Raw genomic sequence first — 15,393 nt, 5'->3', positions numbered from 1 at the left:
CTTTGAAGGAACTTTTTTTTTTTTTTAATCAATTGAGCATATTTAGGAACTAAAGTAATGAATTTGATGAGTTTTGTCTTCTGCTTCTTTCTAGGTCCACCTGTCATCGTTGTGCCTCCTAAAAACACAACGCTGAACATGTCCCAGAATGCACTTCTGCAATGCCAGGCAGTGGCCGATCCCCCCAACATGACCTATGTATGGCAGAAAGGAGGAGAAAATGTTTATCACACGGAGTGAGTGGAACCGTCATTTACCTTTTTAACTCTAAAAGCTTCATCTGAGCGTCAGGTGTAGCTGTGCACGAGTCCACGTTTCAGCTAATTCACTGCATAAGATTGCCTCATATTTTTGAGAAGAGACAGAAAAACAAAGTAAAGGATCAGAGCAGTTGTGCGAGTGTGAAACAAACCAGAATATATGAGGGATAGAGCTCAAATATATCAATTTGATGAAAAGATATGCAACATTTTGCTTAAGCAGGAAATCTACAGTCTTAAGGAAATTTCTGAAATCTTCAAGGCCAGGCTTCATCACGAGTCACCACAGGTGGTACTACACCAGTTTTTTTTTTAAATTTCCTCAATATGTGTACAGAATTGAAGGTATTATATTTAAATAGGAATAAAAGTGAAAGAAGAAAGGAGGAGGAAGTGAGGAAGGATAGATGGATGGATGGAGGAGGAAAGGAAGGATGGAAAAGAGGAAGAGGAAAGAAAAGGAGGAAGGAAGTGAGGAAAGATAGATGGATGGAAGAGGAGGAAAGGAATGATGGAAAAGAGGAAGAGGAAAGAAAAGGAGGAAGGAAATGAGGAAGGATAGAAGAGGAGGAAAGGAAGGATGGAGGAGGAGGAAAGGAAGGATGGAATAGATGCAAGAGGAGGAAAGAAAGGATGGAATAGAGGACGAGGTAAGAAGGAGGTGAGGAAGGATAGATGGACGGAAGAGGAGGAAAGGAAGGAAGGATGGAGGAGGAGGAAAGGAAGGATGGAATAGAGGACGAGGTAAGAAAAGGAGGAAGGAAGTGAGGAAGGATAGATGGATGGAAGAGGAGGAAAGGAAGGATGGAAAAGAGGAAGAGGAAAGAAAGGGAGGAAGGAAATGAGGAAGGATAGAAGAGGAGGAAAGGAAGGATGGAGGAGGAGGAAAGGAAGGATGGAGGAGGAGGAAAGGAAGGATGGAATAGATGCAAGAGGAGGAAAGAAAGGATGGAATAGAGGACGAGGTAAGAAGGTGAGGAAGGATAGATGGACGGAAGAGGAGGAAAGGAAGGATTGAGGAGGAAAGGAAGGATGGAATAGAGGACGAGGTAAGAAAAGGAGGAAGGAAGTGAGTGATGAACAAAAATGGGAGAGAAGGAAGAAATGAACCACAGAGGGAGACAGGGTGAGTAAAAGAAAGAAGAAAGGCAAAGGAAGGAGGTAAGAAGGGGAAAGAAGAAAAGGGGGAACGGAGCAAATAAAGAAACAAGTGGGGGAAAAAAGTCAGAAAAGAGGAAAGAAAAGACTACAAGGTTGCTTCTTTTAGGTTTAGCATTTTTTATCAGGTATAAAGCGCAGAAAAATTTCTTTTAGGATTTTTCCAGCAGAGATTTTCACCTTGTCGATATCTGTCTGTTTTGCTCCGTAAAAGAGTGCAAGGTAATGACCCTTTTCAAGCTGACGTTGGCGACAAACTCATGGACAAAGTTCTTTCTGGGTTATTTCTTATGGAAATTAAACAGCTCATCCTGACTGTGAGGTCTGCTAACATGAGCTTCATTAACAGTAGATTCAATAAAACCAAATAAATAGTGTTTTAATCGACAAGTTTGTGGAGAAAAGCAAGGAGACGGAGTGTTTGCAAAGTAAATGAATGTGGCCAAGGAGCATCATCACCCAGGTTTTAAAAAAACCCTCAAAGTAAAAATAATTCAGCATTGAAAACTGGGCATATTTAACACGAGTAATTAGTGACACTGACATTTATTCAGTGGTTGTTCACAACTCTTAGTGAAAGGTAATTTCTGCAAATTCTGTGCATTAAAACAAAAACTTTTTTGAGGCGATTCAAACGAGGCCAAAACTTTGAAAAGGAAAAATGAGATAAATGATTCTGCCAGATAAATCTGATCAAGGCGGGGGGTTAATGAGCGCCAGAATATTATTCACAAATTCAGTTGAGTTCTCCTTTAAAAAAAAAAAAATTGGTTGGGATAAGGTCATGCGTGTCAATGGGGGAGCTTCAATAACATTTCTCTGTTGAACACACTACAGCTCATTATGGTTTTAGTTCATCTTCAGCTTGATTTTAATAAGAAAAAAAAATGCAGGGAGGCTTTTTGCAGCTAATATACAGACAACACTAAGAGGAGCACGTGAGATTATTCAAATCATTTTCATGCTAATTTTATATTTTAAAAAAAGCTTCTTTTTTTTATTATAATGTCATCAGAACAGACATCCTGCTAGATTTTCCCCCATTTACAGTTCTTGTAAATGAGCTCTTTGGAAATCAACAGTTAATATCTAACCTGTTTTAGATGGCTCTTTGATCGGCTTCAGTTTATGGAAATGGTTTCATTCTGACCATACTGATGAGCTAATGGCTGGTCTGAGTGAGGCCAAGACCAAAGTGTGATTGTTGCCATCTTAGCCGAACTCCAATCTAAAAAGTGTAACGGCCGCAGGCTGCGCTCAAAGTGCTACAGCTCGCTGCCGCTGCTATTTGAAATCACAAATCGGTGTTAATTTTACCAGAAAAATTTTATTAAGCTTTTTAATAAAATATGAGCTGTGCAGCAGCTCCCCAAGACCCAGAAAGGAGAAGTGGGTAAAGAAAATGGATAGATGGAATAATAAAACAATGAATTAAAGGCAAAGATCAGTTTGGAAATTTCTGTGGAAAAACCTCCAACTTTTATCACACCCTTTAGCCTCTTAAATTAAAATAAATGTGACTAAATCTGTAGTATTTTATCAGCTGAGTCATACATCTCTGCTGGACTCTTGGCAACAAAATAAAATCAACACGCATACAAAGTTTTTGGTCTCCTCAGATAGTTTTTCAGCCACTTTCTTCTTGATTCCTCTTTTGTTTGTATGCAGTAAACCTAACCGCCGGTTGCAGGAACAATCTGAGTGAATTTACAATGCGCTCTTATTTTGAAGCCACAAGTTCAGCTGAAACACTGAGAAAAGCCGCTTTACTGCTACGGGCCAGAAGTAGGTCCCATAATCAGTTCTGCAGGAGAGTGGTCAGGAATAAGGTGGATAAGTTTTATTATATTAGTTATTCTGTGCGGTTTGTTTTCCTCCAGCCTTGATCTGTTGGTGTTTAAAGACTTTACACTCGCAGATTTGAGACGCAGTTAAAATATTCTGCTTTTGTCATCTGTAGGAGTTCCAAGTATAGGAGATGTCGTGCAGTTTAAAGCTTGGAACTCCACACTGTCCAGTTTTGAGTTGAAAAAGCTCTCCTGTGGGAAGAAAAACATCTTCAACCAACAGAATAAAAGTTCAATTGGGTTGTCTAACAAGGGCGAGTCAGGTCCTCTGGATGATTACTTCTTAGATGATACGTTTCGTCTTTTATCCAAAAGATTTCTTCAGTCTGAGAAACGTGACGCCCAACTGGTTGATTCACGATGTGAAGGTGCTGCTTCTAAGGCTGAGTTTGTTTGCAGACTGACGTCGTTTTTTTGGATAAAAGACGAAACGTATAATTCAAGAAGTAATCGTCCAGAGGACCTGACTCAACCTGGATTATTGAGCATGCATGAGGACATTCAATTGGTTTGTTTTTAAAAACTCTTTGGATCGTCTTGCTCAGTAAGTTGCACCTTAAGTAGACCTCTAATGAATTGACCCGTGAAGTGTCTTCAAATGGTGACTTTATAGACATAAGTTATTCTTGAACAGGGAGAGTTTATTCAAAATATGTGGTCCGAATCAAGACTTCTGGCCCAATGAGTGAAATCCCCCATTCTTCTCAGGGTTGCTTCTTTTTATAAACATTTACCACACCCAGCTGTAGAATAACACACACACATCCCACTGGGACGTGTGGACTTTAACAGTATGGATTCAAATACATTCAATTCCCTTTATGGTGATACGCTGGCGTCTTGAGACTTGCAACAGATAACTCTCCAGATATGTCTTTGTGCAGTTTGTTTTCGACAACGTGAGCTTAGGAGCCCACAATCCACTTCCCAAGAAGGGATTGTACCTGAAGACAATGTCTCAACTTGGAACTCAGGTCCCATTGCCTCACAGCACAGATGTAACCCAGTTACCTCACCAGTCATGAAGAACTGTGAGGTCCACGGTTGTAAAAGGACCAAAGAATCTTTTAAAAATGTATTTATTGATTTGCATTTTGTTTAAAACACGTTGGTGCCATGTTACAGCTAATAGCATAATTGGGAAACAGATCTTGGCTCAGATTCAGAGCCATGTTTGGATGAGTAAAAAAAGCAACAATTATGCTATTTTGCACCCACATTGACCCAAACCATGTGAGCGACGTGTCTCTACTTTTTCTCCGAATCAACAATCCGCCTCCTTCACCTCCAAAAAGATTTTAGTCAGCATCACAAAGTGTTTCTGTGAAAAGGCAAAACAACCCTGACTGAAAGAGCCCCAAGGACCTATTGTTTTCCTCTTCACACCTTCTTTTTTTTCCATCAGTTTTTTGCTCAACTATATATTAGTTTTCTTAGACTTTCTGTCTTTGAATGATGAAATAAACAGAACAGAGAACCTCGTCATTAAAAAGGATGAAAATGCTCTGTAGGGCTGTAGACTTGGGGATGATTTGTTGGTCACTTCAGTCGGCTCCTTTCACAGTTTTCATTCTTTTTATTGTTAATAGGAGCAACTGTTTGTCTTTAAGCAGATAATGAAACATAAAGTAACAAATGCATTCAGTAAGGAAAACTTGGTATTAATTTCGATTTAAAAATATCCAGATTGTTTACTGTAAACAAGTCTAATGAACCCAAACTCCAGACGAGATTCAGTTCATGGAAACACAAAGTGTACACAATAGAGCTAAATAGGCTGTTTTTTTGTTGTTTCATTGTAAATGCATGTATAAAACTGAGTGGGCACTCCTCTTTCTACTTTAACTGAAACAAAATGTAAAATCCTCAACCTCCATCTGTGCACAGCAGTGAATAACTCAAGAATGAAAAATTAAAACCTCCTACATGTTTTGAGAGACTGTTTGACTCGATTAAAACCTGTCAGCGGAAATATTTCCCTTTCTGCTCTGAAGTTGCTGCTTCAACCTTTTCACACTTTTACAGGTCTCTGAAGTCTCGTGTAAAGATCATGGTGGATGGCACTCTGCTGATCTCCCGCCTCGTCCCGGAGGATTCTGGGAACTACACCTGCGTTCCGACCAATGGCCTTCTGACTCCACCAGCCGCCTCTGCCGTCCTCTCAGTGATGCGTACGTACAATATGTGTGTGGTCTGGGATTGGAAGTCATCTAATTAAACAGTTTTTGTTTTACTTTCCACAGCTACATGTAATTGGTGAGCTAAAAGGGGAGCAAAAAAACCCAAAACAAAACAACATTTGCCTCTTTTCCATCGGCTCTAAAGGTCCCAGCTCCACTCTACTCAGCTTGCTTTGCGCGCGTTTCCACCGGCATTTTTTCGAGGTCGGTCCCTGCTTTTTTTGGTTCCTGCTTTAGAGTAGGGCCAGCAGGGTGGGTGGAGCAAGCTTAGCTCCTGTTCACTCATTAGTCATGGGTGTGACCAGATGGAAGCATAAAGAGTGAAGGTAGGAATATAAACAACAGCGTTAGCTTACCCTGCAATGTTTCTGCCGTCTGTCCCCCAGCTGAAGGCGCTGTAAAGCCTGAAATCTCCGGCGGATAACAGCTGTCCTACTCCGCGCAACAATCGCGGCATCCAGAGCATTTCTTCCTCTGCGCCTCTCTTCCTGAAGTCTCAGGAGAATCCCCATAAGTTTAAAAAACAGCAACAACACAGGACCAACGTTGTCCATAGCGCTTCCGTTGTTTCCACAAATGGCCCCGCCCCCCGCAACACAAGGAGGCGTTCCTCTGCTGCCAACCAAACTGGCCGTTGGAAACTCTACTGCTGAGTAGAGTAGAGTAGAGCCGGACTTCTGAAATAGAGCTGGTGGAAAAGGGGCAATTTTGTGTCACCACTCTTTGGCTTCAAAGCTGGACCACTTCTTCTAGGTATATGTGCACAAAGTCAGGGATTTGGATGGCCCTTTAAGTGCATAAGTAACCAAATATACCAATCACATCCTAATGATCACAATTTTTTTTTATATGCAAGTTGAAATAGAAATGTTACCTGATACTGAAACACAAAGTTAAGGTTCCCTTTACACTGGTTGACGCCCTGCCATGATGTAAAAAGAAAAAAAGACAACAAACGCTGATCTTTGTGCGGTCTTCAGATGTGGGTTAGGAACACGGTGAACTCCTCATCACGTGTGACTGAGTGTGGTATGTCCACAATGTTATGGTGGTTTATCACTGAAGTGGTAGCATATCCATTTGAAGCAGGACCAGCTTCATGGCTTGGATCTGAATGCGATCGTTTGAAAGTTAAGGAAACAATGAAGTGCAGGTGTTATATCTGATGCAGTTTAAAAGACTCAGGCATTTAGGGTGTGGTGAGGGCACAGGAGAGGTTCTCAAGGATGCATAAAAACAGCAAGGAACACTTATTTGAGTTCTAAAGGTGGAAACGGAGTCCCTGTATGAGGAGACTTTATTCTATCAACACTAGGATTATGTATCACTCACAAGGACACAAAACCTGCATCTAATTTTTGGTCAGAAATCACTTAAACAATGGTTATTTCTATTGGTGTGTTTGTTTGTTTGTTTTTTTGTATAGACAGTTAAAAAAATCAGCTCTTCATCACCACCTATGGCTGTAGTGACAGCTGTAGACTCCTGAGTGGATCCTGTAGTGCAGCTGGACTTTGAACAAAAGAGCGCAATCAATCGCCTACACAAATGCGGAAAAACACGAGCAAATACGTGTCCGCTCTAGGTAGAATTTTGCAAACGACGCTTGGTTCACACAAAGAGGACACAAGGATATGAGCCAGCTTACGTCCGCAGAAGAGCTCTGATTGTTTGGAACAACCTACCTTCAGAGTTCCTCCAAAACCTGCGTGCAAGTGTTCCTAGAAGAAGTTATGCTGTTTTTAAGGCAAAGGGTGGTCACACTGGATGTCGCAGCTGTATTTAGCAACTTAAGCTAATATAAGCTGACTTCAAACATGGGGTACAAGAACCCCAAAGGTACATCTGTCTGACTGTACCAACTCATTTGAGTTTAATATCCAGACCATGTGAAAACAAGTCCATTTTGATATGTCATTGACATTACAAATCAGAACTTAACATGTTCATTTAAGCCTATTCACCTAAGTTAAGGAGTTGCCCATACAGTGATTTCTTTTGAGCCCTTTCAACAGTTTCCCGTGAATCATTTTCTCTTTGTAAAAACATTTTGTATTTACAGTATTTTCCGGACAACAAGGCGCACCTGAATATTAGCCGCACAAGCTAAAATTAGGGGAAAATCCTCATGTTCATACATTAGCCGCACCGGGCTAAAAGCCGCAGGTGTTTTAATGTTTAATTACCATATGTAAGAGAATATGCACAAAGGGGATTGTCAGGAAAGAGATGGCTGTTTGGGAACACGTCCCTTTTATTAACATTTTGAAAATCAAGTTACCGGTACATATTTGCATAACTTTTTACGTATATGTGCGAGTACCAATGATTAAAAGTACGAAACATGTACTGTGCTGTTTAAACGAGTAACAAATGTGCTGTATGACAATAACCAGTAAAATATAATCAGCCTACCTTTTGGGCTAAGGTGCAGTAACACGGCTTCAACAAGAAGAAAAGTCGATCACTCATCGCCATCTTTGTCTTCTTTCTGCGCACTAAAACCACCAAAGTGCTAATTCGTACGGCACTACTTTGCCTGGCGGACGGACACGTGACCAACACACCTGTCTTTTCCCCCGTGACTGTGTGTCTGATCACATGCCCTTCCGCCAGGCATAGTAGTGCCATACAAACCAAAACAAATCCTCTTAAATCACAAAAATCATGAAAAATCCATAGAAAAGTCGCACCGGACTAGAAGCTGCAGGGTTCAAAGCTTGTGCAAAAAGTAGCGGCTTATAGTTCAGAAATTACGGTACCGTAATTTATATACACAAATTTATATACACAAACCTCATAGTGAAAACATCGGCTCAATTTCCTCCACGCTGAAAGCTGCACCCCCAAAACTTATGGATCCTAAAAATCAAATAACTGTTCATTTCCTAACTGTCCTCAGACCCAGCCCTGGCTCTCCAGTTGCCCCGGGAAACCTTCCTCCCTACAGGTTTGGGCGGTGTGATCCCCTGCCCGGCGGTGGCTCAGCCTCCACTTCTACGTGTGGACTGGATAAAAGATGGAGGACCTCTTGATTTGTCCTTGGTAATTCAAAAAAGATCTCAAATTGAGGCATATCCACTCACATTTCGGTCTTTCATTATGTGCTGTAACACCCCTATCTGTAATGATTCCAGGACGCAGCGGCTGAACCTATTATTTTCCTTTTAGCAGAGAGAGCCATGACACTACTGCAGCTGTGTTTGAAGGATTTGCAGAAATAACGTTAATTCCCTGCAGTAAAATACCCAATTTCCCATAAGGATGATAATTATTTTTTTAAAATATGCTTTAGTTGTATTAATATCACAATTTTTCAAGATGATGATTAAAAATGTGTGTAGAAGATAAAGTGATCTTATATTCCGTGCATCTATATAAGGATAGGATATTTTGTCTGACATTTGCTCCGCTTACTGATGGAAATTTCCTCCCTGCTTTTCGGTGCAAGGCCATTCAATCACATACATTTTAATGGATATGGGTAATGTGCTCAGTCTTAAAAGCTTTGGAAGCGACCCCTAAGGAATTGCTCACCACTCCGTCGTCCCTCACTTTCTCTTCAATCTTTTGGTCACCTCATTGGAGAGATGAGGGAAGGCAACGGGACTTCCCTGCATTTTAAGTGTTCACTTTTCCAGATTGGAAAATCCCATTCCCTGATATTGCTTTCATTCCAAGTAAAAGTTAATATCACTACTTTTGCTTTGCATGCTTTCCTCCACATGCGGAGTCTACCTCCTCTTTACCACTTTGGTCCGAGCGACGGACATGTCAGCGTCTGAGATGCACCATGGGAGATTTGAGAGGTTCCTGTTGTGAGGGACACATGGGCTGGGAGTCAGGCTGTTATTCTGCCAATTATTCCAATTCCACTGTGGCTGTCACAAGCTTCCATATCCGCTGTAATCACAGCTTCAATCCAGTGAGAATAATGGCAGTTTTGACTTCATTAAACCGAGTGGGGGAAAACGTTTTAGCATAACACAAGCCTTTCACTGTGGCGTAATGGAAAAGAAAATGACTTTTACTGCTTTTAATGTTGGTTTTCAAACATTAATCAAAAAAAATCGAGTATTTCTCTTTTGTGTCAGGATTAAATAATAAAAAAAAAATCAGCTCTTTTAGTCAAAGCAACAAAAGATCACGCTCTATTCTATTATAGTTTTAGAGAAAAATCTGGCAATGACTGTAATATTAATAAACAATACATTTTTCTGAGGCAGAGTGGAATAATTGGACATTGTGGGGAATTAAATGCTTCACTGTAAGCTTGTGGCAGGCGGGTATCAAAAATATTTCTCTGGAAATCCTCCAAATGCATCTGAAGGAGGTCACATGTTGCTTTAACGTTCCCGCTCATCTCCTTAAGGCAGTGGTGTCCAATCCTGGTCCTGGAGGGCCACTATCCTGCAGGTTTTAGATGTTTCCCTGCTCTTTAGTAAGTCTTCAAGTTCTGCAGAAGCCTGTTAATGATTCAGTCAATCAGATCAGGTGTGTCAAAGCAAAGAAACATCTAAAACATGCAGGGTAGTGGCCCTCCAGGACCAGGATTGGACACCACTGCCTTAAGGCATTTTGCACAGAATATATGTTTATAATGTGCTCCTTTCTGCCTCAGCTGTCAGAGTGACGTGATGATTGTGTTTTCCTCTCAGTATCCAGGATGGACCCTAAGCGCTGACGGTTCTTTAGTCATGGCTACAGTCAGCGAGGATGCAGCAGGTGTTTACACGTGTACCCCGTATAACAGCTACGGCAGCATGGGTTCATCTGGATCAACCAGTGTGATCCTGCAGGTCGGTGCGCTTTTTGGACTCCTGCTTTACTCCATGCCTCCGTGAACTACCAACAAATCTCTCCTACAGTTTTTCTGACTGTATTTTAATTAAACACAACTGCATCTGTCACAGCCAATTAAGAATCTCTGCAGGAATGACATTTTATTGACCTTTACACACTGTGTGTGGCCCTCTGACTCGAATCGAAGTCAATTCAGACCGACTACAATTGTGGCACTAGTGGGGAGTTAATTGTGTGGCTAATCCTGTTGTTATTAAGCTAATCTTGTCCAAAGCGGCAGTAATCCAGTCTCAGAATCCATTGTTGGCATTGCTGCAACCTCCTTGACTCGGCTGTGTTGCGTTGGCAATTCACAGGACCCCCCGTCATTCAGCATTGGTCCAGAGGAGGAGTACAAACAGGAAACGGGTCGAACTCTGCTCATCCCCTGTCAGGGAAACATGGACACGACTAATAAAGTGACCTGGAGCAAGGTAAAATTCACATTACATGGTCTATTTCAGGCAAGCTGTAACTGCAAACAAAAATAAAAAATATTTAAAAGCAGAGAAGCACTAACTTGCAAACCCACAGAACCCTGTTTGTTGTCAGTCACACCATGTTGTGACTTTTCTTGGAACAAAAGAAGTGAAAATGGCTCACAGGTAACAGTGATGTACCAAACTTCCTTGGCTTGGAAGGATTGCTGCTGCGTTTCTTCACTTTGTCTCATTATTGGTGCTCCACTGAAGAAGGAAGGGCCGAGTCAGAAAAGGCTAGCTCCCTGGTCCATTTCACAACCGCATGCCTTTTTATAACAAACATTCAGGAAACTGAAAAGGCGTTTCATTAAACGTGAAAAATGCTGCTTTTTCAAGAAAATGGTTTCACTGTCTTGGTTGATCATTTAAACTTTAGTTCTTTAAAAACTGTGCCAATTATAAAAAACATTTAGGCTTCTAATTTCACAACAAACACAAGTTTAATATAAAAATATCACCCCAGGTATTGAAAGACTTGGATCGTTATTTAAAACTGGTTCTCATTGATTTGTCTGACCTATTTTGACTTCAAAGACCCTAAAATCCCTCCTTTTATTTATTTTTGATCCTTTCTCCACTAAATAAAATTTGTCCAGAGCTCCCAAACCAACTTGAATATTGAAATAGATAAAAACTAGAATAACACACGTCCCTACATTATAAAAAAGCAGTTTGTTACATTCCTTAATTAAAAAACTAAAATCCACTTTTGACATTTATCAGCAGTTTTACATTTTAGTACAAAGGAAAAGACACTCTTAAGAGGAAAAAGGTTGTTTTATACTCATTTTGATCAAATATACCCACTGAATTATAGAGAAATTTAAGACACAGCCCCTTTCAAAATAATAAATTATATATATTTGTATTCCTGTAAATTATTTGAGTGAATTAGGACTGTTTGGATATTTGTCTCACTGACTTTTCTCTAACAGATGCCTTCATTACTTAAACTTTATTAGTTTTTTTTAAACAAGGTTCTAACTCTTTGTAATTAGTATGACTTTCCATATTTTTACAGAACGCCTCATTCCAAGAACCCAAAGCATTGAAATATGTTTGCAAAACTGTATTTTGTGTTTTAACACTTAGCAGGTTGTTGTAAAATCTTTAATTTTCTAGTGGATTTCAGAGGAAGACCACACTGTATGGCTTAATGAAGAGGTAAACTGGCTAAAAAACAACAGGTGTTTGTTTTTTGGCCTAATAGTTTCAGTCTGTTGCAGAAATTTTAAGAAACTTTATTCACATATTGCCAAAAAATTGAACAAGACTATAGCTAAAATGAACTTTTCTTGCTGTAGTTCTAAATATAAATGTTCATTTCTGTGTTATTTTTAGTCAAAGCTACAATGAGCTGCTGCAGAGGAACCAAAGAGCCTCATGTGGCCCCAAAGCCACAAGTTGCAACCCCCTAGTCTATACCAATGATTCCCAAAGTTGGGGTCGGGACCCCAATGTGGGTCACCCAACACCAAGTAAGGGGTCCTTAGATAATCTCCAGATATCAACCTTGATAAAAACTTGTTTTTATGATATATTTGCACCATAATTGTGACAGAGAATTGAAATACAAATCATAAATTGATGTTAGGACTGTTTTTGCAGTCATTAAGCTCTTATTTAAGAGGGTCATTACCTTTTTGGATATTTAAACAGCCAATAGATGGGGTCGAACACCTTTGTCGCTATTAATTTATGGGTCGAAGGCTGAAAAGTTTGGGAACCACTGGTCTAGACGATAATCAGAAATTCACTGATACCCATGCTGCACCACTAGGAGGTGATGACATCAACATTAACGACACCTCAAAACACAAAAGAACAAAAGCCAATTCAGCTAACTTTTTCTCTGATAAAATTTACAACTACTTTAACTCTTTCAGGACAACAAATGTTATAAAGATTAATTATGGTGCAAAACTGCATTTTAAACAATATCAGACACAGTAATACAACATATTCAGAATATTTAACTACTTATGGAGGGAAGTTTAGCCTAAAACTTTCTCAAAATTCCTAAAAGATGATAAAAGTAATAATACAATTCCCTTTTTCTTATGAACCTGCATTAAATATTAACAATTTCCAATTAAAATAGTTTTTTGAGGGTCAAAATATTCAGAAAATTCATATTTTCTTCACATTTGAGCAACTTTTCAGAAAAAAATAAAATCAGTAGTGATTTGTGGATGGGATCTAATATGTATATTTTTATTCATCTTTGTTAGGTTAAAATTAATTTCTGTTCAGCTGCTATGACACAATCTGGACTTTGCAAGTTATCTTTATTCTGTTGTAGATTCTTCTAACAAATTTCAGCCAGATCTTTGTGAACAAACAAACAAAATGAGGCATCCTTTTCAAAAAGAAAAATCACTGTGAAGATCGTGTTTATTATAGAGATGTAAGGGTTCTGCATTTAAAATCTAAATGATTGAAGGGGAAAAAAAAGGAGAACATGTTTTATATTCCAGTTCTTCATCTGTTGGACTCATCCTCATCGTGCATCAGGGCGTGTACACACACATTTGTCCAATCAAACATGTTGTAAGGTGACTCGCCAACCCCTCCCATTCTGCAAACCTGCACTTGACCTTAACTCGTGGGTAGAAGTGGCTGTCAGAGCGATATAATGCAGGAGGTGTGCGTTTAGACAGCAGCTGGCAAAAAAGATTAGCATTAGCTTGCCAAAAGATTGCGCTCAAGGTCCAATTCATTAATTTCTAACTTCCCTTCAGAATTTCTTCTAAGGACGATTGGAAAAGGAGGTTTGGATGGATGTAAACACTGCTTTGATGCATTTAAGTCCTTTATCCAGCCTGCCAGGGAAAGACTGTGGGATTTTTTTCAAATCCCCTGTGTTCGTACACCTTGTCCATATGTTACATTTCACCAGGTTATAAGTCGCGTTACTGGAGTAGAAGTCACCCTGACTGCTATTCCACCAATTCAAGAAGGACATTAAACTAGAGCGAAACATTTTCCAAAGTGGCTGATGAGTGTCACCACAAGTGGAATCTCTTTTGACCCAGGGAGATCAGTGCATCAGAGGACTGACAGGTCTGAGAGTCGGCACTTTAAAGGACAACTTTAACACCTCTCGTCCTTGTGACCTGCAACCATTTGTCAAGTTTAATAAAAATTGCTTTAAACCACAATCAAAATAACTGTATGGCAATATCATTCAAGTAAAGTTTACTACCTTAAGTTTACCTCAAATTCAGTCTTTACCAGTCTTCATTATTTTGAGTCCCCAACCTTTTTAGCTCCACTAACCAGTTCATTATCAGACAATATTTTCACGGACCGGCCTTTAAAGGTGTGGCAGAAAAAATGATACGACCGGCATAAAATCAGGGGTATTTTTTAAAACATAAATGTTTTAAAACATAATAAATGTAAATCCAATGTGTACAGCTTTGTTAGCTGCGTCCTGGTGTTGCGTTATCAACATGAATAACACCCACTCCTCCCCCTGATGTTCTCTGGTCAATATGGCGATGTTTAAACATGCCCTTCAAAATAAAAGACAACACAAATATAAAATACACAAAGAATACAACCAACCATAATGCTGAATCAGTGGAGCCCTGTGCCTGTTTCCCAGTAACCAGGGCTTCCAGATGCTTGTTTTTTACTCATTTTGTTAGCTTGTGGATTTGTTTTTAGCGGTAACGGATCACGTGACCTAGATCACCGTTCTGACACGCATCAAGAGGGAGTCATAGACGGAAGTAGTGGAGAGAATCCGGTCAGTTTTTCAAAATAAATGTCGTTCAGACTCTGAAAATAAAAAAATGGAAATACTGTAAGTTAAATATTCTCTCTCTGTGGCCTGGTAACAAATGACCTACGGCCCGGAGGCTGGGGACCTCTGGTTTAGGTTACAGATTTTAATTAACATCAGAATGTTAAAATATTCAAATTTCATTTGTTGTACTACAACCCCTATTCTGAAAAAGTTGCTACGACGGGTAAAATGTAAGTAAGAACAGAATGCAAAGTGGTATAAGAAATAGCTGAAGGGCCCTTAGTCAACTAATTGTTAATTAGCAACAGGTCAGTAAGAGAGCTGTTTGTAAAAATACATTTTAGAGATGCTGAATCTTTCAGAACTACAGATGAGCAGAGGTTCACCAATCTGACAAACTGCATCTAAAATTACAACTGGCATGGACAGCTTACACATCTGGAATGGCTCCATCAATACAGAAAAGTATATACACAATTTAGAACAACATATGCTCCTATTCAATAAAAAAATCTAGCAAAGATTACCTGGATCTGAACAAAATTACTCTCTAAAGATCGCAGCCACCGGTCTCCTCAGTTCCTAGATATTTGGACTGTTGTGGAAAAGATGGGATGTCTCACAGAGGGGGAAACATGACCGTGTCATAACTTAAAGATCTGCTGCTACTATAACATTCTAAATTAATTTTTCCTCCCCCTTAAACTAGTACAATTTCTGAGTTTATAAATTTGATGTTTACCATGTTCCATAGTAAATAAAATAGGAGTTTGAGATTTGCAAATCAGTGCTTTGGGGTTGTATTTGACTAAGCATGCTCAGGCATGGTTGATGGCTATTATTAAAATAATAATAATAAATAGAAACAAA

At 39.6% G+C, this 15,393-nt stretch overlaps 1 protein-coding gene across 1 annotated transcript in view; it reads left to right on the top strand.

Moving 5' to 3' along the window:
- The window catches only part of igsf9a (immunoglobulin superfamily, member 9a), a 63,686-nt gene that overhangs the window by 36,832 nt on the left and 11,461 nt on the right, over nucleotides 1-15,393 (top strand). The window contains exons 7-11 of the mRNA XM_017425538.3: nucleotides 95-236; nucleotides 5,291-5,436; nucleotides 8,348-8,490; nucleotides 10,104-10,244; nucleotides 10,605-10,721. Coding sequence (XP_017281027.1) covers nucleotides 95-236; nucleotides 5,291-5,436; nucleotides 8,348-8,490; nucleotides 10,104-10,244; nucleotides 10,605-10,721 — 689 coding nt within the window. The remainder of the gene's footprint in view (nucleotides 1-94; nucleotides 237-5,290; nucleotides 5,437-8,347; nucleotides 8,491-10,103; nucleotides 10,245-10,604; nucleotides 10,722-15,393) is intronic.

This window comes from Kryptolebias marmoratus, linkage group LG14 (assembly GCF_001649575.2).
Source record: "Kryptolebias marmoratus isolate JLee-2015 linkage group LG14, ASM164957v2, whole genome shotgun sequence".
NCBI classification, from domain to species: domain Eukaryota; kingdom Metazoa; phylum Chordata; class Actinopteri; order Cyprinodontiformes; family Rivulidae; genus Kryptolebias; species Kryptolebias marmoratus.
The sequence above is the reverse complement of the archived record's forward strand: the minus strand, read 5'-3'. Positions and strand labels throughout refer to the sequence as shown.